The following is a 24936-nucleotide window of genomic DNA, read 5'->3' as shown; positions in this document are numbered from 1 at the left end:
AAAAAAAAAAAAAAAAAAAAAAAAAAAAAAAAAACCTAACAGCTTTTCGACAACAATCCACCCCGTTCATCCACAACTTGATCTAGAGATATTCGAAGACGTGAAAAAAAAAAAGACACAAAGGTATAGTAAGAGCGAAAAGGGGGATCTTTTGCGAAAAAAAGGAAAAAAAAGAAAAAGAAAAAGAAGACCGTATAAAGCATCAAAGTTTAACCGTCAGTTCAATCTCCATACGCTCCCGCCATGTGGTTCACATACGCGCCATCGCCCTTTATCTACACATGTGCCGATGATGATGATGATGTTGTTGTTGTTGTTGATGATGATTGTACATCCGTCATTCCGTCTCTCCTCCGCTCGTTCTCTGTAAATGCGCATGAAATGTATGTATACTGATTGATCCCAACAATACCAAACGTCAGTTGTCACATCGAAGCTCCCCCCTCTCATATTCATACACAGCTTTTCTCTTCCTACTTGGGAAGGGATGCGCATGTGGATGAATATGTTGAGTAAGTTAGATCGCGGTAACCAGCCAAGGAGCGGTGGTGTAACACGTCCATAAATTTCTCCCTACCTCTGTGTCGTCATCTTTTTAGTAAGTTCAAGTAAGAGGTCAGACAGCAAAACAACAATAAAACGCTGAAATGCTTTCGCTTGGTCGTATTGTCCTCATACCCAACTAAATACCACTTAACCAAACGTTGACGCATGGTTCGCGAGAGCGTGACGTGTCTAAGATAGAAAAATTGGGGATGATGAAACCAACAATATGGATATATAAAGAAGAAAGGCTTTCGTCATTATCAATTAAAAATATGCATCCCATCCGCTGCTTAATCACGCAAATTCCACGACGGCTTTAGCTTGTCGACCACAGCATTTGCCGTAAAGACCTGCGCGTCCTCAGGTAAATGGTCTACTCGTCCAGCGCCGGTGCGAATAGCATTGAGCGCTGCAGGCGAAAGGGGACCACTGCGGTTGCTGTGGACCGAGCCGGCGTCGCTGTTGCTGTGGGCGTGGCCAATCTTGGGTGGAGGAGCGAAGTCAAGACCGGTGAATGTGCTTGACTTGTGGAGAGTGTGACTATTTGATGGTTAGTAAACGGCTAGTCATTGTGAGGGTCAAGATATTCAGGATTATCTTACGGGCTGGGGAGAGCAGGGAGCTCTTCAAAGGCATTGGCCAATGGCGAGTGCACCGGGACCTTCGTCTGGAACGGACGGCGATCACCAGCCGGACTCTGAGACCGGCCACGAACACGATCCTTGAAAGTCTCTGGTGGAGCAAAGTCCGCCGCGTTGAAGATTGAGAACTCATCCTTCAACATGGATGGGGCGGGAACGGTAGGCAGGTCTGCCGGAGGAGGAGGCATGGGCTTGCGGGGTCCGCCAGCTCTGCTACCCGCACGGCTACCGGCATTGCTACCAGCGAACGCTGAACCGGCGCGAGGACGTCCATAGCCTGAAGCGGCAGATCCGGGCCTCCTGGGAGGGCCCATCTGGTTGGAGACAGAAGAGCCAGGGCGGGGAGGACCACCGATGCCTGGGGGCATACCCCTCATGCTGCCTGTTTGAGCATGGCCAGGTCCACGGGGACCACCAGGTCCGCGAGGGCCGGGGAATCTCTGGCCTGATGGGGGAGGAGTCATGGCACGGCGAGCCACGGGTTGAGCGTAAGGCATGACGAAGGCATTCGCCTTGGGGTCGAAGTAGGGCGCGGCAAGATCGTCGTAGTCCTGGTTCTGCGGTGGTTGCTGAGGACCCTTTCCTTGCATCTGACCGATGTTCTTGGGCAGTGCCGGTACAGGAGGCGCGTCACCAGGCTTGTCCTCGAAGTACTCCTTGTAGAAAGACCTGATACGGTTGGCGCGGTACTCGGGATCCTCGGACTCCATGATATCATCAGGAGGTAGAGGACGGAAACCAACAGACAAGCGGCGGTTCACACCGTTTTGAGGTACACCTAGGCCGGGACCATCCTTAGCAGCATCTTGCTGTTCGTAGAGCTGAGACTTTCTCTGCATGTTACGTCCTCTCCGGTCATCATCCTCAGGCTCTTCGGGCATCTTGGGGAGATCAAAGTACTCTTGAGGCTGTTGGATAGTCGGGGCAGCCGATGAAGGGTGAGTAGGCTCGCGGGGAGTGCTGGCAGGGGTGGAAGAGGGCGAAGAAGCATCGTGGATTGAAGCCTGCATAGGCTCGGGAATATTGGTGAGACCAAGGCCCGTGGAAGCCTTCTTTGATCCGACATCCACAGCAGGATTCGCGGGGCTAATCGGCTGGCTAGGAGAAGCGAGAGGCTTGACACCGTCCTTGTGGGTGGCAGCATGAAGCTCCCTTGGCGAGCCAGTCAGAGTCCTCTCCGAGTCGCTTGTTTCGTTGTCGGATGTCGCATTTGAAGAGGGATCTTGAACAGAGATTCTAGGTGGTCTGGGTCCATTACCAGGCCTGGCGTGAGTGGGCTCGGGAGACCTGGGCATAGAACCTTGACGAGGAGGAGGTCCGCGGAATGGACCTGCAGGGCCCCTGTCGGTTCCCCTGGGCATGGATTTAACCGAGGCGGCATCACTGGCAGTGTACTGAGTTACCGGGCGGAAAGGATCATCTTGCGGGTTGAGCGTGCGGGCCAAGGAGTTGAGTGATGACTGAGAACCATGAGCATCGGGCGGCAAAAGGTAAGGGCTGGAAAGATTCATGTCCATCGACATTTGGTGGGCGTGGAATCGCGATCCGTTGCCGTCCTTTTCGCCCGCCATGTTTCTCCCTTTGGCTTTGCCCATGTTTTCATCCAAGCCGAAATCTAGGGATTTATGGGGGTCATGGGCCTCCTCGGCCGCCAGCTTCTTCATGTTTCTCCTATGGAGGTAGAAGAAGACACTGAAAGCAGCTACAAGTGGGATACTAAAATGTTGTGAGTGGATTTGCATCAGCTTGAACATGTGTCGGTAGACTCACCAGAGACCTAGCACGATGGGCACAGTCAACTGCGAACCGCCCACGGGTTTTTCGCAAAGATTCGGATTGGCGACGCAGTCCTTGCCGTCCGAGGAAGAAACAACAGCACGGGCAACAAGAACGGGCGTGGGGATTCGAGAGCCCAACGTTGCCGAACCTATTCCCATGCTGCCATGACGTCTGACGATTGGGATTCGGCGTCCCAAGCCGTAATGAAGCCTTCCAACATCTCCCTCCATTTTCACCAATCGTGGTACCCTTCCTCAATGTAATCCAACGCTGAAACAACCGAACTGATAATGCCGTCGTGATCTTTGGCGCCAAATCGAAAGGTTTCGCAATGTCGACTGTTTAACGCAAACAAGATGGTGTTGTCATAACATTTATATGTACCACGGAAATCAACATGCAAATCTCAGTAAATGATTGCGGGTTGGCGATGGCGGTCTTTCCAGAGGCAGAAGATGGCAAGTCGAGATCGTCTGTGTCCAAGAACGGGTTCAAAAAGAACGAGGGTATATTGGCGACGGATCAAGATCGAGGTCACAGCGAAGAGGCGGGCTGTAGTTGGCAATACGATGTGGTGATTAGTGGTGTTTGTTGGTGGTGATGGCTTCGCAAAAAGGAGTGGACTGTTCAGGGTCAAGCCGAGAATCTGGGAGTCGCAAAAAGAATGTCGAAATTGATTTTGGGACGTTGGGTAGGTAGTCCGTCTGATCGGGTTGGAGCTGTGTGTTGATTGTGGTGGTGGTGGTTAAAGAATGGCACGCCCTGCGGCAGGGAAGAGTCCCGAAGACGACTTTTGGAAAAAGAGAGTGTAATATCCACGCGTCGAAAGACCGTGAATAGTTGGAAAACCTGAAGACGTCTACACCGCGGAGAGAAGGTGTGGCGTGGGTGGAGGAAGAGGAGGAGGAGGAGGAGGAGAAAGGAGCGACCGAGGATAGGAGAGAAAAGGGAAACGGAAGGGGAAGGTGAAGGCCACGAGAATCCGGGACGGTTGCGGCACTCGCACAGAGCGGCAGCGTTGAGTGCTGTGGAAGCCCCAGGCACGCTTGTTGCACGCCAATCCGCTCGGCACACAAGCAGAAGGAAAGGAGAGAACAGGAGGCGGAGAAGGGAGCGGGGACTCTCAGGCCCACGACTAGGTTTGTAGGTACCTACACTAGCAGGCTCAGCAGACCAGGGACCGGACCCCTGTGGCCCGCTCCTCTTCAGGCCCGGCCTGGAAGCAACCTGGAAGGAGCGAGGATGGAGCATCCTGCTGGATACCTGTATATTCCAGGCACTGGGGTATGCACCAGTACACCACCTGCACCTACCTACCAGTGCCTGCTGCAGCACAGCAGCGTCGCCCCTAGCACTCACTGCAGGCTCGATTGCACCGTGCAGGGGGCGACGGCACATGTGGTGGAAAAAGAGAAGTGAAAAATCCGGAACGACACGGATTGGAAAGGGAGCGAGCATAAACACTGACTTTGACCCCAGTTCGTTCAGGGAAGGAGTACCTAGGTATGTATGTAGAGGAGAGAGCTTCTGCACTTCGTCGAGACTCTCGGGATTTAGTACAGTTGTTTGATCTGGTCGGCTAATCAGGGAAGCAGCAAATCTGAGGTGTAGTGTCCATGCCAAGTACCTCGGGTGGCTGTCTCGACGATAGCCTCACCTCGTCATCCACGGCCGCCCGCGATCCTCCCGTCAGCGGCTGCGCAATTGTTCAGTTCACACCTATTGTCCCCTGTTGAACCTGCATTTGCTGGCAGGTGTGACCTGCTCGACGAATAGAAATTGCCAATTTCACCTTCAATCAAAGGGGGACACCGTCTCGACGTCTCATGGCATCGTTTTTGTGTGTGTGAACGGGGGTTTGCGGCAACCGTCAACTGACTGCCCAACTGCTGCTGCTTCGTCCGATGTCCACCACAACGGGGAGCATATTGTGTCTTTCCATGGCCCTGATTCAGGAGCTGGCCAATGCACGGGATTTGCATGACTTCGACCGGGATCACAATCGCTTTGACGACCTTGGTTTCTGAGTGGCTGATAGCATCATCAGCATCCACTCTTAGGTCAGTCCTATTTGTCGACATGGCGCGAGGTGGATACGGTACACTACCTCTGCACTAGTGTACACTACAGATGCATTTGCTGCCCCGGCGAGCCAGGTGGTGCAACACACCGCCCCATTTTTCCAGGTACAGCCAGGCCCGGCTCGCCAATCACGGGCCAAGGCGGTTTCGAAAAAGAGCGCGAAGGGGACGCTCCGCTGGAGAAAGAAGCTTTCGCGTTGGAGAGAAGCGACCCCTGGTCTATTATGCAGGAACAGACCTCCTTGAAAGCTTCTTCCATCCACCCACTGGGGATACCTGGCGCTAAATCTCGCCAGAACACAGTGCCACACGGCGGCGGGCTAAGATTCGATACATCACCTTTCCTTCCTTGGGCGCTGTCGCCCAGAGGTATGATATCTTAAGTGCTCGTCTAGTAACAAAGTGGGACGTTGCTTAGTTTGCCGAGATGATGGCTGTGTCAGCATGCTATCCAATTTCAGGGGACGGCGAGACGGTGGGCGGACGAGGACGCCAAGCGAGCCAACCGCTCGTGCCTCGTTTTCATCGGCCTCTCCCGCCAAGGGCTATGGTAGGGCCAAGTTGGTTCGGTTACAAAATACCTCTAGTCTAGCACGTACATAGCTCGCGGGGATGGGAGTGAAACGAACGAGAAAGGAAAGCCAAACGGATCGGATAGACGGCCCCGACCTGATAAGGAGTGAAACGACGCCTCAAACGCTGGTCAAAGTTGGTATAAATCCAAGATTCACAAGGACTGAGTGTCGTCGAGATCTTGGCTCAAAGCTTCCGCATGACTTCATTACATCAATGCAAGTATTGATCATGATCGTAACTAATGCACCACTGCATCTAGCATCTGCAGTGCCCGACGGAATAAGGTATGGAAAGAATACATACATTGCATCTGCCGATCGCCCCTTCAACCATACCAAGCAGCCGACATACTGCGCGTAGCAATCGCCTCGCTACCCGAAAGACGTGCCCAGCGCAGCTAGACTAAAACCGATCGAGACTTCAATTTCACTTTCTCATTGCCGCGTAATATCCTTTGCTATGAAGATTGATATTTCTCTTGACGGATGCTGCCGACCCCGTCTTGTTGTTTTCCTGAAGAAAATCCCGGGAATAGCCTCTCTCTTCCTTTCTCCCCACACAGTTCCACGTCTGGTTCCAGTGTTCCACCGTCTCGGGCTCCCCCTCTTGCGGAGACGAAATAAAAGCTGACCCAACAATTCCACTCCATACAAAAGTCCGCCGGGGCATACATTAAAACGATCTGCAAATAGCTTGTGGGCGACGAGGGGAAAGCGGAAAAGCCAAGCAAATCACCCATACACGACCATAGCTCGACGTGGATATTGTTTCACTGCGTATCGTCATTCTAGTGGGTAGGACAACGTTCGAATGTCTTCACTGGATGCCATGTGGCCCGCAACCAAATGTCCGAAAGGGCCTTCTTCAGACAGGCCTGGCGCGCGGCACGATGGTATTGGAGACGATATCAAAGACATCTGGTGATTTTGGGATTGTGTGCACCTGAAACTATCTATTAATCAAACATGGGGAAACTCAACCCTGGGAAACGACCTATTCCGACAACAGGGTTACTGCTCTCCCTGCAGAAATGAAGTGCCGCTCACGTGGGCTGGCCCGGCCCTCGTGATGATTGACTGCCTTTACATCGTACTGTAAAAGGCGGGCGCATACTCGACCAGCCAATTTTTCTCAATCTTGGTAATGTCCCGGATAAAGGTCTTCTCTCCGGACTCCATGATCTCGTGGAAGATGACCCAGTCAGCCTTACGGTTGAACATGAGCGAGCTGGGATGCGCGTGCAGCACCGTGGTGCCCGACACGTTTCGGAAGGATCCGTCTGGCTGCATGCGCGCAGCATGGGCAAAGTAACCCGTCGTCAGGCACCGCCGGATTTGCTCTGCCTTGTTGACTCCAGCTGCTGCTGCTGCTGCTGCTGGTTGAGCGACTGACAGATCGTCCTCGGTGATTCCAAAGCGCTCAAGCCACCTTCTCAGCTGCGCGCGAATGCTCATGGCACGCGTCATGGCCTTGAAGTTGATCAGGTTGTCATGACAGAACCGAGCCTCTTTGCGTCCCTTGGTAACGAAAGCCTGGTAGACGTTCAAAAGCGTAAGATGGTCACCTTCATCAGCAGCGAACTTGCGCCTCGCGCTCTCTGCTTCATCCTTTCCGCCATCGGGCTGGACCCAGATGGAACCTCCCAGGCTGGTCATGGCTGCAATTGTCAACATTTCGCCAAGGCAGCCGAAGGAGGGGGCGGAGAGAAGGGTCTTGGCCATCATTGGTTCAACAGCCAGCTCAGCCATCCTCAGCCCCAGCGGCTTTGTGAGTTTGGCGTAATCATCCAAAGCACCGAGGGAGTACAGCAGCTCCAAGGCCCGCGTCATGAGCTCAGCAGGGGGTGGAGTGAGGAAATCAAAGCGCAAGACATTGTCGATACCCAGTGCCTTGAGCTGAAGAACGAAAGGTGCCAGGTTTGAGCGTTGAATCTCGGGAGGGTTGGCATCAGGGAGAGCCTGGTACGCTTCCTCGGTATAGAGGCGGAAGCATTTTCCGGCTTTCGTTCTACCCGCTCGCCCGGCACGCTGGGCCGCAGAGGCTTTGGATACGGGAGTCGCGGTCAATGTCTCTATGCCGGTTTGGGGATCGTATGCCCGCAGCTTGACAAAGCCGGAATCAACGACATAGACGATGCCATCAATGGTTACGGAGGCTTCGGCGATGTTTGTTGAAAAAATGACCTTTCTGAAATTGGCGGGAGTTTCATCAAACACGTACATCTGCTTCTCAGTCGGGAGGCCAGCGTAAAGTGGCAGAGGCAAGATGGCTTGGGATCCCGCGGGCAACTGGGCCGAGCGCTCGGAGACAGCTTCGACAGCCTTTTCGATCTCGTCTCTGCCGGTCAGGAAAACAAGGATATCGCCTTTTGGTTCGTTGGTATGAATGTCAAAGACGGTCGAGATGGCCTTCTCGAGATAGTCCTCGGCGGGCTTCTCGAGGTAAAGAATATCAATGAGGTAGGTTCGGCCCTCTAGGCTGACGATGGCGCCGACTGGGGCATCCTGCTTCTCGTCAGACTGAACATTGTCAGCGGACTTGGCCTCGTCAGTGCTATCGGAGAAGAACCTGAGAAATTCCTCGGCTTGCAGGGTTGCACTGCTGATGATAATTCTCAGCTCGGGGCGCTTCTTGCGGATCTTCTTGAGTAAGCCAAGCAAGATGTCGGAACTGATGGATCGTTCATGGGCTTCATCGATCATGATGACGGAGTAGCGCGAAAGCAAAGGATCGACGAGCGCCTCTCTAATCAGAAGACCGTCAGTGAGGAACTTGATGCGGGTTGCTTCAGAGGTGACATCCTCGAAGCGGATGGAGAAGCCGACTTCCTTTCCAAGTTCACAGCCAAACTCTTCGGCGACTCTGATGGCAACCGTGGATGCAGCGACACGACGAGGCTAGAACAAGGTTAGCATATCCATCATGATGTCAAGCGTGGATTGTTTGGTGTATCAAGGGCAGGACATACCTGAGTGATTGCAATGACCTTTCCATCAGCACACCACCCTGCTTTCTCGAGGAACTGGGGGATTTGCGTACTCTTTCCGGAACCAGTCTGACCGACGACAATGGTGACCGGGTGCGTTTCGACCGTGTACAGCAACGCCTCGCGATGTTTGGCGATGGGCAAAAGTGCAGATGGCTTGTGCAATGCGGGAATGAAGCCCGCGTCAAGACCAGCATCGGCTGCCATTTTGAGGAAAGCTCAGAGATCCAAGAACAACGATAGCAACAATGACCAGGAGATGTCCACTTGTACACGATAAGTACTCGCTCACACTGAAGTAAAGTTACAACAGCGGGTGGTGGCCGAAAATTATAGTTAGACTAATTATCACGGCCGGACGCCCGATAAACGGTGACGTCGTCAGCACTTTGCGTCTTCACTCACTGCAAACTGAAGGTTGCTTCAGTTATCGTCCTCCTTCTTGAAGAGCAACTCGAATTTCCCGCCCAAGTCACTGTCGAGTAGGTAGGTACCTATGTGTGTAGTCACCCGAGTTTACTTGGCTGCTTGAATGTTCGTTGTTCAAAGGGAAGGGCCCACTGGCAATGAGTCTTTGCAAGTCGTTCCCCCGCGTCCAGGCAGCACTGCAGAGTCACGGTCCAGTCGTCGTGATGGTTAGTTGCAATGATGGAAGGTGCGATAAGTAAGTAGTAACCTAGGTAAAGTAAGGTCACGTTCGCACAAAGTGTGGCGCCATACAGTGTATGATAGGTACCCAGGTACCTCTATTGTGGCGCACGTGAAACCAGCACTGCATTCGGTCGGTTCAATTGATTGATTCAAGCGAGAAAGTTGCAACATTGGGCTGCTCTCTCACTTGGTGTCGGGCTCCACTCATTCCGCCTCCCGTCATCGCAGTCATGTGGGCCGCCAGCCCGAACTCTGCTCATTCTGTGCATTCATCGGCAGGTGTCTCCCGGGCCCTTCAACTTAATCCCGTCCTGCCCTTCAGTTGCTTCCCGCAGCTTCTGTCATTCCATCACGCATCCGTCCTGTCCTCATACATCCCGTCCACATCAGTTGAAAAGCAGCGCCGAGCTAACACCTGCCTTCATCTGACTAAACCGCGGCGCCTCTGCAGGACAACTCCAGATCCACTCAACTTCCTGAACTCTTGCGCACATTTCGACTTGTGCCCTGCTTCATTCAGTTGTCGCTGTAGCCCCTACTACTGCTCCTCCACCATTTTGGACTTGAACGGCTTTTGATTCTCAGCTTTGTGCGAAGCGCGAAAGACTATAGACCGGGTGGTCTCAGGCTGACGACGGAGAGATCTCTTGCTTGCGTACTCTGTGGCATTGCAAATCCTCGCAGTTGTCTTGCCGCGCCATCTTTGTCGCGGCTTGCTCCTCTTCATCTCGAGAGCTGAAGAAAAAGTCGACCTTCTTTCTCGTGGCTCCTAGTTCTGCGCCTGTTTTCGTTTCGATTTCCTTTTCGTCATCTGCGCAAGCATTGATCTTGCCTCGCTCGTACAAAGGCGACGCCGTCCACAGCTGAGCAGAGCGAAAGCCATCGCGACAGCCCGCCCAGCCTCGGATCAAGTCTTCGTCTGATTTCTTTGCCTTCCATTCATCACGAGGTCCCTTAAAGGATAACCCCGCGCTTCTTGTCTTGATTGCCCCGCACAAAAGGTACAAGCGTGGCGTGAACCAATAAGGCTACTGACTGTTGCGCTCTCCATGTTGAGGTTGTAGGCTATTATCGACCGAGATGGGTAGAGAGAAGAGGACCACCGGCCATGGCGCGGCCAGAGGAGAGCATGCCAAAGCACGGCATCAGAGGGACCGCAAGGGGAACATCATGGATTGGACCGCGCCGCTCCCTCCTGGCCTGGTAGCAAAGCCTGACAGACCACAGTGCTCATCCAAACACAAGTCCTGGTTTGAGTTCATCGAGAACAAGGACAAGAAGAAGAAGCTGGAGATCGAGGTAATGACCGACCGGAACAGGACATCTGCGCCAATCAGGCGCTGATATGTGTGTGATTGTGAGAATAATGCGTTGACTAACAAGCAACAGTTCACCGAGAATCGCGAGCCCCCGCCAGGTTTCGAGTTCGTCCCCATTGGCAATCCCACCTTGACCACGGCTTGTAAAGAGCTTTCGCGAGAGCAAGGTGCCATGATCTTCATCGTCACGGTTTGTTACAATTCCAGCTATCCAACATCCAACGTGACCAGCTTCTGACGCTACGCTCTATAGTCTTCTAATGGCCAATTTTCCAAAGAGCTTAGTCGCCATCTGAACCGTGTTGGTATCCATGTTCGGGAGTCCATTGTCGAACAGGCACGCCAACAGTTGGGACAAGACTCAGATCTGCCTACACCTGATACGGGCGCCGGTCAACCGGAGCCCATCCCAGAGAAACAAGAAGACATCAACAAGCAAGCTGACGCAGCTATAAGGGATCTGTTTCCGCGAATACCGAACACTGACCGCCAAATGATCATTGAACACTCGTTCAACAAGGTAGGCGCATCATTCACATTGATAAACTGTCGAAACAAGTTCCTTGCATGGATCCACATTCTCACCTTTTCCTGTTTTAGGCGCGGCTACAAGATAAAAAGGATCCGCCGGTCGGTCTTGCTGCTCATGTTACGCTTTCACGTCGTGTTCAGCTTGCTGTTCTTGCTCACATCAGACATAACCACACGAGATATGACAAGCTTCTAAGGGAAACAAGCTATGTCAATGCTAGGAAAGCGGTTGAGGGTCTCTGTCTCGACTACCTGGTCAAGTGGCGAGGAGATGAGGAGACGGGCCGCGACCAACTTGATGAAATTTTGGCTGAAGTTGTCGTCATTTCAGATTCGGAAAGCGAAGATGAAGACGAGGACGAGGAGGACGATGATGGCGAGGATCAATCTTCCGACGCCTCTTCAGTGGAAGAGGTCTCGCCAGATAAGCAGACTGCGCCGGTCCGGTCCACCTTGCCTGCCTCAGCCCCGAAACCATCCCCCCCAATTGTCGATTTAACCCAGCCCAGTCATGCTCAACCAGGTCCAGCAATTTCGCGAAGAGCAAACAAGAAGAGGGCCAAGAAGGAAGCTCGGAAGGAGAGACTGGCTGCAAAGAGAGCCGAAAAGAGGGCCGAACGTGGCTTCAACAGGTACCGAGCAGTCGGCCAGGCCTGGAGCCAGGCGGTCGAGCGTCAGCGCCTTGGGAATGTTGAGCATGTGCCCAGCCCTACCGCCACAGACGGCGTCGATAGGTCAGTTCCTCAGGTTCCTCAACCGTGGCAGCCTTCTGGGCCAGAGAATGTCCGTCCCCCGGATCAAGGTATATATTACACAAGGGAACCACTACAACAAGCGCGATATGTCTACGACAACAGCCCCCAACAATCAGGGCCGGTCTATAGCAGCGTGCAGCGGCCTAGCTTCGTTGAAGCAGCGCCACGAGTGGCCGATCCTAATTTTTACAGTGAACAAGATTGGCCTATCCAGCGCCTGTCGCTACGAAACAGCTCCAGACCTATAGTTGGGGCTCAAGCTGCTTCTCATGCGAGCACTGTTGTTGAACGGGTAAGACATCATGGCGAAGACCTCAGGGACTATCTCGTGCCGTCCGTCGAAGAAAGATCCCCAGATGTTGCCAAGTTCCCGTCCGAGTTTCCTAGTCAAGAGTACAGGCCACCGCGGGAGGCCCATAACGATATGTCAAGTAGGCAGGTGCATTACACACTGAACACTCGAGAAGAGTTCATCACGCTTCCACCGCGGAGTGACGGCATACGAACAGCCACGGTGCCTGCTACACGCCCAGAGTCTTACATCGTGGTCAGCTCACAACCGCGTGGTATGACTCGAGCCTATGCTCCAGTTGCAGGTACTGGTAACCCCCATGACATGCCCGTATATCGTGACGATGCCCATCTCGGTGATTACGGACCACCCGTCAGAGCGGATACCCAGTCCTGGATCAGAGACGACAATGCTCATCCTAGGTCGGAGGCCTGTCCGATTGTGATTCACGATTCTCCCAGACCAGTGAGGCATGAGAGCGTAGTCCCGGCGCGCTTCCCTCCAGAGGCACGCCCTCCACCACTGCCTAGAAGGGAACACGAAGACGTCGACCATTTGGGCGCTATTTACGTTGGGGACCGTGACACGTGGCGTTCTGACCCCAGAAACGGCCAGTATGTCGAGGATCAACTGGGAGACTTTGCTGAGATCGTAAGGGTGTCCAACAAGTTTCCAAAGCGTCACGGTTCCCAACCAGTACCGGTAGATGTAGAGTTTTACGACTCTCGGCCGACCGCTCCACGAGCGCAAGATCATGGGCATGCCTATCGTGAGGGCCAGCGGATCTATGACTCTCAATTAGGGCACGCAACTTATCCGCGAATCGAGCGCGTGATTGGAAGGTACGAGCAACCTGCCGAATATCGCTCGGAGGAGGTTGTATCAGGCATCAAACGGTATGCCGATGGATATCCAAGTGGCAGCGCAAAGCGGCAAGAAAGAATTCTGGGTATAGAGTATGTTGCTGCATCTCAACCGCAATGTTCCCTTCATTACACCTTTTCATTCTCGTCATGTACTAATCAAAGGCTTCACAGGTCTGAGGGACATTTCCATCCTGTCACTACATACGTTCCTCTAGATGACGACTACCGGTACCACGGACAACCTCAAGTCACACATGCGCCACTGCGGACTTCCATCTACCCGCCAGTTTCTGCTTATCCGCCGCGTCACTAGCAGCGGTGTCGTACGATATAGTGGCATCGTGGCATATGACAGAGATCTCGTGTTGAGTCGAACAGATGTACTGTTGAATTTCCTACGAAACCTTGCATGCGGGTATATCAGCATGCTCTTTCTCATCTTTTCCAGCCACGGATGGGTGGCAGACCTTCTCATACATAGCGTTAAGATACCCTGTGGATATTGGAGGACTAGAGCGGAGGCATGTTGTTCAAAGATGCATGATCAGGGCGTCATGGATATCGTGTATGGGTGGCAGCTTGCATTTTTTTTGGCGTTTAAAACTGGCTTAAGTGCATGGGACCTTCATGTGCTGGGCGGACGTTTGGTCTTGATTGTCAAGGCGAGGAGCATCAAGAGCGTATCTTCTAGTGGATGAGGGTTTACATGATACGCAATTACAGCGTATTGCATACCAATATGTTTAGCATTAGATCGAGTAAGGCCATGGTGTAGGGTGTTGTATTTTATTTTTTTGCTTTAACAGTCATGCGAGTAAGGATGGAACTACCAGGCATGCGAACATGCTCATTGCAGCGCGTTGGCAAACTCTGATATGATGTACAATGATAAGAACATCTGAAAGTCTGTAACATTGAACTTTGCGTACTGAATTCGGACAGTCGACTTTCGATGCGGAGACGAGTGATAGTAGATTACGAACGTGAAGGTATCCAAGGTTTGTGGACAGAAGGTGGATCGACGAGCTCATTTCTCTTTCCCAACCAACCCAAGATCGGAAATCGTAAAGATGGGTATTCACAGTAATCTCCAAACCGGCTTCCTCATGCCCCTAACCATATCAAACCCAAAACCCTTGTAACGAAGAACTCCGAAACACCTCTCACCTCTGTAGAATTATAATCATAACTCCATCGTCAAGCCAGCATGGCCTGTCTCTCCTCTTGTCGTTGTCGTTGCCGCTGCTGCCTCTCCTCTTCTTCCGCTCTCGACGGTGACGATAACTCGGTATCGGGAACATTTGGTAGCGGCACTTGTGGTACTGGCTGTACGGGCACCGGTTGGTTCTTCGCAGCCACCTCGGCCTCCAAAGCTGCCAACTCTTCTTCGACTTCGTCTTCGTCCTGGTTGGAGATGCGACCTCCTAACATTTCGCTTACTTCCTGTTTTTTGAGGGGCGTCATTGTTAGCAAGCCACTCATTCAACATTCCCAACAATTCCGCCCCCTTCAGAAGAAGGATCAAAGGGGAGGACAAAAAAATCTCAAGACAAACCTGTTGATAAGCAATCTCCTCTGCCGTCTCCCCCATCATCTTCTCGACGTGCTCCAACCCTCCCATCTCGGCGTGTATCTCTTTCAACACTTTCGTCCCCTGTTGCAGACCAAAAAATACGTCTTTTTGTATTAGCGCAAACTCCACGCTTGAGGTTAGTTTTTCCAGTTGCTCCAGTTGCGCATCGGTTTTTTGGAGCAAAGTTTCCTGGTACTTTTTGCGTCGGAGAGCGAGGAGCGCCCGCTGCTTGTCCCCCTTGGCCAACATCTGGCGCGCGATGGCAGTTTCTCGGTCGGTGAGGACGGTGATTTTGCGCTGGTATTGGTGAAGCTTGTCGCGCTGGGTTTTTAGGTCGAGGATTGCTCTGGAGGGAGGAGAGAAGGTGTCAGTTGGGTTGACTTGGGTTCTTGTTGGTTGGGAGTTGGATGTTAAGGGAGGAGTGCGTTGCGTACTTGTCTTGCGCCGTGACGCGGCTTGGCGAGTTGCCCATGGTTATGGCATACGAGAAGGATTTCGCCCAGTCTTAGGTTCGGTAGGTCCGGTGGGGATGGGGATCGGGATTGGGAGATCCTCGGCGGAGGGAGTGCTGTCTCGTTCGCACGAAGGCACGCACACGACGACGATCCGGGGAAGCGTCGATGCGGGAACGGACTTTGTGAAGCGGCGGGAGGGTGTTGTAATTGCACGGGGCTGGTGTGAGACGTCACTGCTGGGTTACCGGCCTTATCATTGGACAAAATGTAGTGCCTCGAAGATGGGCATTCCAACCAATATTCTGTACAGCAGCTTCTATAACTCCTTATCAGCGCTCACCCAACGCCTCCGAGCGACGTAATCGGACCATGGCATTGTAGAGGTATGTATGGCCCCCCGCAGCCCAAGCTCACATGCAATGCCATGATCCGTTCAAACCAAGACTGTTCATTCCAGACAGGTGACAGCAGCATCCAGATCTCTTTTCAGGCATATTTTATGCCATCTGGTCATCATCCATGGGCTAGACAAGCACGGCATTGAAACAGCGTAAAACCCCCGTCGTTCGGTTAATTGGCTGTGACACACCATCTCCACCGTTCTGGAATCACGCAGATAAGGTACCTCTATGGTAGGCTGCACAATTACACTATACCTAGCCCACGGCACCACCTACCTCGACATGCCAGGCTACCTCGCTACTGTTTGACCATTTCAACCATCCTGGATCCTACCAACATCTATCTCATCATTCACGTCTTCCAACCCACCGTCTGTCAACACTGCGCTTTCAATCATCAAAGATCCAAACGCTTTCCAGGAGAACAGGTGGCCCATCATGTCTGCGCCAACCGACAGCAATGTTGTAAGTCCCTCCCCACCGAAACTCAGGGTGATCTTGCAGTAACCAGCAGATTCAAGTTGCCCCCTCCTTCGCGAAACGGGAAATTCCTTGGTATACTAATCCATTTGTTGAACAGTCCAAGCACGCAACGGTAGAACCCGCGCCCGAATCCCCTACGACAGCTCGACCGTTTGAATTGGATGACGACGAAGCTCAGGAGAATGTCCCCTTGGGCACCGATACCACAACAACTGCTACCACACAGAATACGTCTGGTTCTGACGAGAACCCTCCAGCCAAGCCTCCCCGCCCATTGACCGAGGAACAAAAGAATCAGCAGATTCTGAAGGAAGCGTTTCCCTCCATCGACCTTACTGTCATCAAGGCAGTCCTCAGGGCCAGCCGCGGACAGATCGAGCCCGCCTTCAACGCTCTTCTCGAGATGACGGATCCCGATGCAGTTCAGAACGATGACGTACCCCCGCCGCCTCCCCCGAGGCCCGCGGCGCAACCCGGCGGTCCTACTTCCACCGAAAGGTCCCAACTGGAGGCTGATGAGATATACGCCCGTCAACTTGCAGAGCATTTCGAGAGTACCGCCGCGTATGAGGCCAGAACCGCCAACCGCGGAACTCCGGGCTCTTCTCGTGAGCCCACTGCCGCCCGCGGACCGCACATGCCTCCGCGCCATCGGCAGGAGGCGGGCCTGAAGCCAAATGAGCTGTACAACGACAGGGAGCACAGCTTCATTGATGATGATTTGCCGGTTATCAAGGAGAGCTTGCGCAAGGGGTTTATCGAGACACAGAGCAAGGTCAATTCGTGGTTCACAACTATCAAGAAGAAGATTGACGAGACCTTTGATGAGGATGAAAATGAGCGCCGGCAAAACGAGAGTAATGCGTTCATGGGAAGACCAACTCGGAATCAGCAGCGCAGAAGTGCAGATTACGACCGTTATGATGCTGATCCGGCCATCCTCAGCGATGATTTTGCGGGCATGAAGTTCAACAATGATGGCAGTAAGTCTTGTAGCATGGCTCTTGTGCGCGACTGTTACTAACACGATCATCACAGCCCCCTACACCGCCCAGAGCACACATCAGCAGCTGTACGGTAACCCTCATGCGTTCAGACCACCACCACCTTCCAAGTTGCCCAAGTCCTCAGACGGCAGGAAGGTCTCGTTTAGAGATACGGTGGAAGACATCAGCGCCTACGACGCATCACCGAGGATGCAGCCCAAGGACAGTGCTGCTGCGGCCCCGGGAAGTAGCAGTGCTGCTGGATCGGCAACCAAGACAAGCAAATGGCAGCCTTTGTCGTCAGTTGACCCGAATCCGATTGCGGACAATGATCCATTCAGCCTGGGAGACAGTGACGACGAGTTCGAACAAGGTCATAGGCGTAACCAATCTGGCAGCAGTCAAATCAAGATGGAGGATAAGACAGCAACGGATGCGGATCACGAGAGGTTGAGACAGGCAACGGCCGATGCCATGGCTGACAGTTTGGTGGAGGGGGATAAGACGAAGAAGAGTGAACAGACGAAGTAAAGGATTACAGGCAGTTGTTCGAGGCAATAGGAAGTTTGTATAATCCGCTTTCAATCAAGATACCTTTTAGTCCATGAAAGAAAGGTGGATGGATTCAACTGTTGGGTTACATGACATTTCTTTTTTTTTCTTTTTCTTTTTTTTTCTTACATCAACGAGCAGGGCAAGGTTGCCAACCGATGTTCCTCGCTGTCTTTCCAAACTTTCAGAATGCTTTCAGGCTAGACTAGGTGTCATCCCAAGTGGTCCCTCGAATGTGAGATGCGGGCAACAGCACATGCTTGCCCCGCACTGCTGGAGAAAGCTCCAGCATGGGATGCCCCTCTTCACAACGACTGCTCATCAATCAGCCTTGTAACACAGGCACATGGCAGCATGACGACTTTTCATTGGCTTGTTGGACGACATGAACCAGCGGTTTGAATTAGGCATCTTTGCGACCTTTCCGCTTTCTCTTGTCATCCAAGCGAGAACGTGAACTATTCAAGGGCAGGGGCTCCCAAGAAAAGGTCTCCTTCGGTGGAAACCCCATAATCGTTTGTCACAGTGTTTGAGAGAGATGTAACCGGCGAGATGGAAGCTCAGAATAGCAGTACGCTTTTTGTATTAACCTCTCAAAGATACGACAAACTGCTCACGAGACCTTTTACTCGTTACGAACACACCTTTTGCATATGAGTGACATGTCTCCCCAGGATGACCTGAGGGCATGAAACGGGAATGTGTCGATGATCGGTACTTCAGAGGTGCAATAACTAACTCCAAGGCCAGGGCGTCCTTAGCAGAGATTCACGCCAATTGGCGGGCATCTGTGTCTGTTTGAGGTGCTGTCATGTTAAGATCTCCGAAAGGTCGGAGCTAGGTGCTGGAGCAACCAAGATGCCGGTGGCTTGGCGCCTCCGACAGCGACACTGGCAGCATCAACCCTGACAGCCAGCGCCTTGGTTCCATACGCGCCTTCCACTTCGCTATCGATAACCACACCTCATGTAACACGAGGGACCCGATGTGGATGGGGGACTCGGGGACCCAACATCAACCACTCACTTCAGCACCTGCCCACCTTGGTTCGGGTACCTTTAAGCTTCCCTTTCCACATCCTTCAAGCCTCCCTTTCTTTCCTCTTTTCTCGCTGTATACTCAAAAGCTGGTAGGTTGACGGGCTGGTGCTTAACTTTTTACTAGAACCACTGGAATCCAGCTGGCTCGGGTCCTCGACTACTACTACTTTCGCTTTTCCTCCGAGGTCTCATCACCAAAGGCAACCGCAAAGGTTCTCGGCCATCTCAGACACCGTCATCTTTCAGTTTCGAGACGGAGCATCCAAAGAAAGTACTTTGTAACTGAACTCCATCCATCCCTCACAGACCACTCACCTCACTGCATCAGTGCATGTCTGAAGAAGCTTCCCCGTCCACTCCCACCTCCCGTCTATCCGGATTCCATCCCGACCTTCACGTTCCATCCAACCTCGCTAGCGCCTTTTTCACCAGTAATCGACTCCGTAACTGGTCCTTCAAAAGCTTCACATTCCCACCGAGGCAAATCTGGCGCTGGACTTTGACCTCATTCCTCCACAGCCGTCCTCGTTGCAAGTCTCTCATCCTGTGTACCCGACATCAGGAGGAAGAACTTATCATTGTATGTGTCCAACACTCTTATGGCTGAATCTTCACTACTCCACATCCTATAAAGACCCTTCTTAGCTAACACACAGATCATAGGTCACCTCCGGGACGGATTCTAATCACCGAACCGAATCTCTCGTGATCTTGGGTCTTGTGTTCCCCTCCAGAGACCTGTCTTATCGGTTCATGTGCTAGACCGTGAAAGCAACTACCGGCATTGTCTCACCACAGACATCAACTTTCTTACCGCATCGCCAGGCTTCTGCATGTCAGTAGCCGTCGTTAGGCACCATGTAAGTCTGCGATCTCTAGCCTCACTTTTCCCTAATCTCACTAGCATGAGATGAAAGCCTTCTTGATTCATTTTCATCCGTTATCGTTGGGCGCTAAGACGATATGACACTACAGGAAGTTCGGCAAACAAATACAGAAGCGGCAGCTTGAGGTCCCCGAGTATGCTGCCAGCTTTGTAAACTACAAAGCTCTCAAAAAGGTATGCGTTCCGGTTGCTGTTATTGTTGTTGCTGCTCGCGCGCATTATCATGATGTTGCCAAGCCTGGACTTGGGGGCTCATATCAGCATTCTTGGCTCTTTGCGATTTTGAAAACTACATCGTTCTATCACAAGATACGGTTGACTGCGACGCAGATGCTGACACTTTCACATACAGCTTATCAAGAAGCTATCGGCGACCCCTATTCTACCTCCGCAAACGGACCTTCGACGTGCACCGGGCGAGCCTCTAGATACCCAGTCTGCTCTTCAGGCCAACAAGGCCACGTTTTTCTTCCAAATAGTACGTAAGGTATTTCTCTCAGTACCTTGCATTATTAACAATTGTCTAGGACAGAGAGTTGGACAAGGTCAACGCTTGCTATGTCCAGAAGGAAGCCGAGCTAAAGATTCGGCTCAAGACGCTTCTTGACAAGAAGAAGGCTCTACGATCAAGAAGCGGCGGGACCTCACGACGGTCCACCAAGTTCACTACCCTTCAAGAGGGTTTCCAGCAGTTTGTCAACGACCTGAACAAATTGCAACAGTTCGTCGAGATCAACGGTACAGCTTTCTCCAAAATTCTTAAGAAATGGGACAAGACAGCAAAGTCCAAGACAAAGGAGCTATATCTCTCAAGAGTCGTCGAGAAACGACCAGCCTTTAACCCAACCGTCATCAGCGAGCTGTCAGATCAAGCGACCACCAGTTTACAAGAACTGGGAGCGTGGGCTGATGGGGACAACGTCAGCTTCGAAACCAGGCCCGATCACGACCATGTCGTTAGCACTCAACATCTCCTTGGGACTGACGAGGGCGATGCCGATACGTTACTGCTTGACACCGTTCTCTCGGGAAACATCGACTCCCTCAAAGATATGCTGGACCGTTTGAAGGCCACAGCAGCTCCAGATGGCTCTGCCGATGTCTCGCTAGCGGAACGGGTTACGCGGACGTTCCTGGCGTCCATCAACGAAGGCTCGCTTGAAGCGCTCAAGGTCCTTCTCGACACTGGACTTGTCGACATTCAGTCCTGGGATGATATCAATGAGCGGAACTGTCTCCACCAGGCGGCTATATATGGTAACTCGTTTGTTCTGGAGTACGGTCTGTCGAAGGGAGTCGACGCGGAGAGGACTGACGCGTATGGACGTGTACCTCTACACTATGCCAGCACGCATGGGCGTCTCGACATGATTGACGCCTTGCTCAATGGTATGCTCACACTCATCTAGATGCTGTTTTCTGGTGCACGACTAACCTCCCGGTCTGTAGCTTCCCCCAAGACTATCAATCTTATTGACCACGACAACTTCACGCCCCTGGTCCATTCCATCGTCCGTAACCATCTTGAGTGTGTCGGTAGGTTACTCGAGAGGTCTGCCCGGATAGACCCGGTGTCTGATACCGACCATGTACCACTAAACCTTGCCTGTCAACATGGCTCAGTGGCAATCGTCGAGCTGCTTCTCAAGCATGGTGCCAAGATTCTTGCTGACGCCGAGGGTCTTTACCCTCAACATTTGGTCGCAAGATCAGGGCAGACTCCGGAGATTCTAGTGCTGCTTAAGCAGTACGGAGCCGATCTCGATCAGATCGATAAGCTTTACGGCTGGACCCCTTTGGTTCATGCAGCAAGTGAGGGTAATGTCCCGTGCCTGCAGGCTTTGCTCGAGATCGGCGCAGATCCCAACATTCTCGACGAGAAGGACCTTCCTGCCATGTACTATGCGGCTTGGGAAGGGCATCTCGAGTGTATGAAGCTTCTCACACCAACTAAAAAGGAGAAGGCGGCAAGCGAGCTCCCACCTATACACATTGGAGGAGCCTTGCCTCCCATGGCTAGCAGCACTGCGCCAATGCCCATGTCCCTCGACGCGATTGATCCCATCCCCGCGCTCGAATTACCGCCCCCTATCATTCCCCTACGCCGGTACGGTCACAACTTTCTTGACACCAAAACCGTTGTGCAGATCAGCTTTGAGGAAGACAGCGAACAACCTCTACTATTCTTCCAGGACGGCAAGTATCCAGCCGCTCGCCTTACCATCTCATCCAAGTCATCGGACCTCATCCCCAAGAATATTATTCTTCCCTTCCAAGAAGACACTAGGGTTGCGTCATTTCAGATCGACAATCTTGAATCCTTCACTTTGGACTTTGAGGTATTCCCGACGTATGGCGCCAAGGTCATTGCGAAGACTGTCGCTCTACCAAATATCTTCCGTGCATTGCTCAGCAGCTCTGGCAAGTGCTGCCTGCCGCTATTTGACCCTCGGCTGCGCGCCATTGGCCAGATCAGCTTCCACGTCCAAATTATCAAACCCTTCAGCGGAACGCCGCTCGAGATCACGGACTTTGAGACGTACTGGAAGGCCACGAGCCAGTTTGACACAAACACAAGCACCTTCGTCACCGGCTCCAGTCTGTCGGGCGACTTTGTCCAGATCTACGTCCAGCACACCAAGGACGGGGTTCCTGTACTCTGGCCCAGATGGACCATCAACTGCGGCGGTATCGACGTCCCCGTGTCCACGCTTACCCTCGCCCAGTTCCAGACCGTCACGGCAGCCGCCAGAAACGGAACCAACCTCTCCGAGCTGTCTACTTACACCCTCGACCAAATAGCCGACGTCCATCGCATCCTCGCCAACATCGGGATAACCCTCCACGAGGCCCTCTTCCTGCTTCCCAAGGGCATGCACGTCAACATCCAGGTCCTGTACCCGACGGCCGACGAAAAAGCTGAATCCAATAGCAGCACTGTGGCGGACGACGTCAATGAGTTCGCCGATGCGATCCTCAGCGTCGTCTTCGACCATGCCCGCGCGCAGAGGGCTGAAAGACCCGATAGCGTCCGGTCGGTGGTGTTTAGTTCGTATAATCCTACCTTGTGCACGGCGCTGAACTGGAAGCAACCGAACTTCCCTGTGTTCTTGTGCAATGATATGGGAAGAGAGGATCGGAAGCAGCAGCAGCAGCAACAGGGATGTCGTAGCAAGGGAGATGGCGACGAGGATATGGGCGGGACTACGGCTGCTAGTAGACGGGAGGCGGCAGATGAAAGGACACTGCAGAGTGACGGGAGGAGGACGAGCTCGATTAAGGATGTGGTGAGGACGGCGACGAGCAATAACTTGATGGGGCTGATTTGTTGTTCAAGGCTGTTGGTAAGTTTTCTCTCTCTGTCTCTCTCTTTCCCCCCAACACTTTCCTCTTAAAGTGAATGTTTTCACTAACGGTTGTGAATGACTACAGGACATGGTGCCAGCACTGGTTGACGCTATCAAGTCTCATGGGTTGGCTCTGGTGGTGGACAAGTCGGGTGAACCTGAGGCGGCGAATAGCAAAGACGGTGGTGATAAGCAGTTGGGGATTAGTGGTGCGTTGGGAGGATTGGCTGGGGCAGATCCCTTTCCCAAGTTGCCCAAGGGCGTGGATGGGTTGCTCAAGAGTAATGGTGTGTTGAGGTTTAATGAGTATATTGATGTGTAGTTGCGGGATGGAAGGCAAAGACGGGAGAGGAGGTTGGGTAATGTATACGTATGAGGGAGTCTGCTGGTAGACGATTAATGAAAATGACGATGACATTGATGTTTTATTTGTACGTTTACTCTTGACTATAGTATCTCTTTTTAGCTTTCCCTCAACTTCTTTCTTCACTTATTTTCTCACGTTCTCTCTTTAGTTCTCTCTTTAGTTCTCTCTTTAGTTCTCTCTTTAGTTCTCTCTTTAGTTCTCTCTTTAGTTCTCCTATCACGTTCTTCCAAGTTTTGGAATGGTTCTTCTCCTTCCCTTTGTTGATATCCATACATTCAATCATACGGTCTATTAAACAGCCACGTCGCTTCATCATCGCAGCAGACGAACAGGGTAAGGAGCAACATGTGACCGACAACGTTATCCCAAGAGTAAGTCGGGTCGGATCGGTAATCAGCCACTCCGTTGTCTCTCCAGACGGACAAATGCATCTTTCTCACAACATCAACTTCTATTTCCAGAGCCCGCCATCAGCCATCAGCCGTTCCTCGTGGCTTCCTCAACCAGTCATTGCAGTTAGTCAAGTCAGCTCATGAGGCTGTGAATTGCAAATAGTGAGCCAAACATTCCACTGCAGTAGGATAACGCCACTGGACGTTCCGAGAGCCGAAGAACCTTCCAAACTTCCAATCGTGCATGCATGTACACTATATCAGCCATCATACACTAGCTGATACGGTTGTCGATCTTTTGTTGGTTCCAAAGTTTTGATCGCTTCGGTACTGTAGAGTCTCATACATGACGTGACGTTTTCGTGGGATATTTTGCTGTTTTACACGTACTGTACACCTCGGCCGGCATTTAGTGTAGTTTGTTAGCGCGGTACCGGAACCTTACAGAATTTGACAGGTTGGTGGCGGGCACACCAATGATCTTTTGTAGAAAAGATTACCATTGTCGCCACTTGCCATTTCACCACGCTAACAACGTAGTGCACTCTGTATTATATCTGCAGAGGTGCAGTACGGTATAAGATACGGCTGGGCGTGTATTTTACTCGCCACTGATATGCTTGGTATTCATGTACTAGATTAGTGTAGTGTATTGGTTATGACGACCAACTAAAGCATTTACATAGTAGATGGAAGCAAAACTTGGTTGGTTGAGACAGATATGAATATGCTCAATGCGAATTACTGGATGGATGACGCAGGTGCCGAAACCCCAGTTTTTGTGTTTCTACACTAATTGCATTTGAAGATAGCCATCACTTTCTCTTATACAAGTTGTGCATTTCCCTGACAAGTATGGCATTGATGTCCTTGACGATCGATTTTTCCAATGGAAATACGTCAAAGCACGGGCACACAGCAATTTGGAGAGGCCATCTTCAAACACTCCTCCCATCGCCATCAGCAGCAATCTTGGATTACGACGTCGACTACGACGACGCCGAGACATGAATGACAGTCCAAACCCAAACTCGCAGCTGTCACCGGCCCGCTAAACTCACACGACAAGCGGAAAACCTCCCAAGTCCCGGCCATCCGCAAGGGCCGCTAGCTCGGGACCTTGCCAAGACCGGGGAATCCTGTCCCATTGTGAGGCTGGGGCGACTTGGAATTAGAATTGAGTATGGAAAACCGCCGAACACCACCGCCCTCCGATCTGGCATCGATGGAGATGTTTAATTTCGCTTTCCCCCCCCCTCTCGTCGCCCTACATGTCAATTTTTTCTTCTCTGGTCAGGTGGACACATCAACTGGAAGCGGAACGCGGACAATCTGGAAAAGGTTGGTGTCCAGGGCACCGTTGTTCTTTTTGAACTTTGTCGGGTTTCGCCGTTGGTAACGTGATGCCTTTATACGTAGCGCCTACACAAA

At 52.2% G+C, this 24936-nt stretch overlaps 7 protein-coding genes across 7 annotated transcripts; 3 read left to right on the top strand and 4 right to left on the bottom strand.

Moving 5' to 3' along the window:
• Positions 1–640: 640 nt before the first annotated feature.
• NEUTE1DRAFT_84051 (uncharacterized protein) lies at positions 641–3933 on the bottom strand (the record flags this gene model as incomplete). The annotated part of the gene is made up of 3 exons (XM_009853926.1): positions 641–1086; positions 1149–2903; positions 2958–3933. 3 exons carry the CDS (start codon positions 3194–3196, stop codon positions 837–839), a joined length of 2244 nt encoding a protein of 747 aa, XP_009852228.1.
• A 2106-nt stretch (positions 3934–6039) lies between these two features.
• NEUTE1DRAFT_117425 (uncharacterized protein) lies at positions 6040–6281 on the bottom strand (the record flags this gene model as incomplete). Its single annotated transcript, XM_009853925.1, has 1 exon — positions 6040–6281. A coding segment is annotated over one exon (224 nt), but the record flags the coding sequence as incomplete, so codon positions are not given.
• A 252-nt stretch (positions 6282–6533) lies between these two features.
• Positions 6534–8832, bottom strand: NEUTE1DRAFT_84047 (uncharacterized protein; the record flags this gene model as incomplete). Its single annotated transcript, XM_009853924.1, has 2 exons — positions 6534–8520; positions 8592–8832. 2 exons carry the CDS (start codon positions 8814–8816, stop codon positions 6706–6708), a joined length of 2040 nt encoding a protein of 679 aa, XP_009852226.1.
• Positions 8833–10320: 1488 nt separating this feature from the next.
• On the top strand, positions 10321–13447 carry NEUTE1DRAFT_123133 (uncharacterized protein; the record flags this gene model as incomplete). The annotated part of the gene is made up of 5 exons (XM_009853923.1): positions 10321–10559; positions 10650–10769; positions 10833–11099; positions 11180–13113; positions 13195–13447. The coding sequence occupies 5 exons, from the start codon at positions 10341–10343 to the stop codon at positions 13334–13336; spliced, it is 2682 nt and encodes an 893-aa protein (XP_009852225.1).
• An 833-nt stretch (positions 13448–14280) lies between these two features.
• NEUTE1DRAFT_33213 (uncharacterized protein) lies at positions 14281–15068 on the bottom strand (the record flags this gene model as incomplete). Its single annotated transcript, XM_009853245.1, has 3 exons — positions 14281–14466; positions 14579–14942; positions 15031–15068. Coding segments are annotated over 3 exons (588 nt in total), but the record flags the coding sequence as incomplete, so codon positions are not given.
• An 822-nt stretch (positions 15069–15890) lies between these two features.
• NEUTE1DRAFT_65358 (uncharacterized protein) lies at positions 15891–17535 on the top strand (the record flags this gene model as incomplete). The annotated part of the gene is made up of 3 exons (XM_009853922.1): positions 15891–15921; positions 16052–16918; positions 16974–17535. 3 exons carry the CDS (start codon positions 15891–15893, stop codon positions 17450–17452), a joined length of 1377 nt encoding a protein of 458 aa, XP_009852224.1.
• A 1811-nt stretch (positions 17536–19346) lies between these two features.
• NEUTE1DRAFT_101916 (uncharacterized protein) lies at positions 19347–23668 on the top strand (the record flags this gene model as incomplete). The annotated part of the gene is made up of 8 exons (XM_009853921.1): positions 19347–19373; positions 19752–19877; positions 19927–20788; positions 20849–20935; positions 21023–22743; positions 22832–22955; positions 23435–23484; positions 23630–23668. 8 exons carry the CDS (start codon positions 19347–19349, stop codon positions 23666–23668), a joined length of 3036 nt encoding a protein of 1011 aa, XP_009852223.1.
• Between the last annotated feature and the right edge of the window lie 1268 nt (positions 23669–24936).

The sequence above is a fragment of the Neurospora tetrasperma genome (assembly GCF_000213175.1).
Source record: "Neurospora tetrasperma FGSC 2508 unplaced genomic scaffold NEUTE1scaffold_4, whole genome shotgun sequence".
Lineage (NCBI taxonomy): Eukaryota > Fungi > Ascomycota > Sordariomycetes > Sordariales > Sordariaceae > Neurospora > Neurospora tetrasperma.
This window is presented reverse-complemented; position numbering and strand designations above follow the sequence as displayed.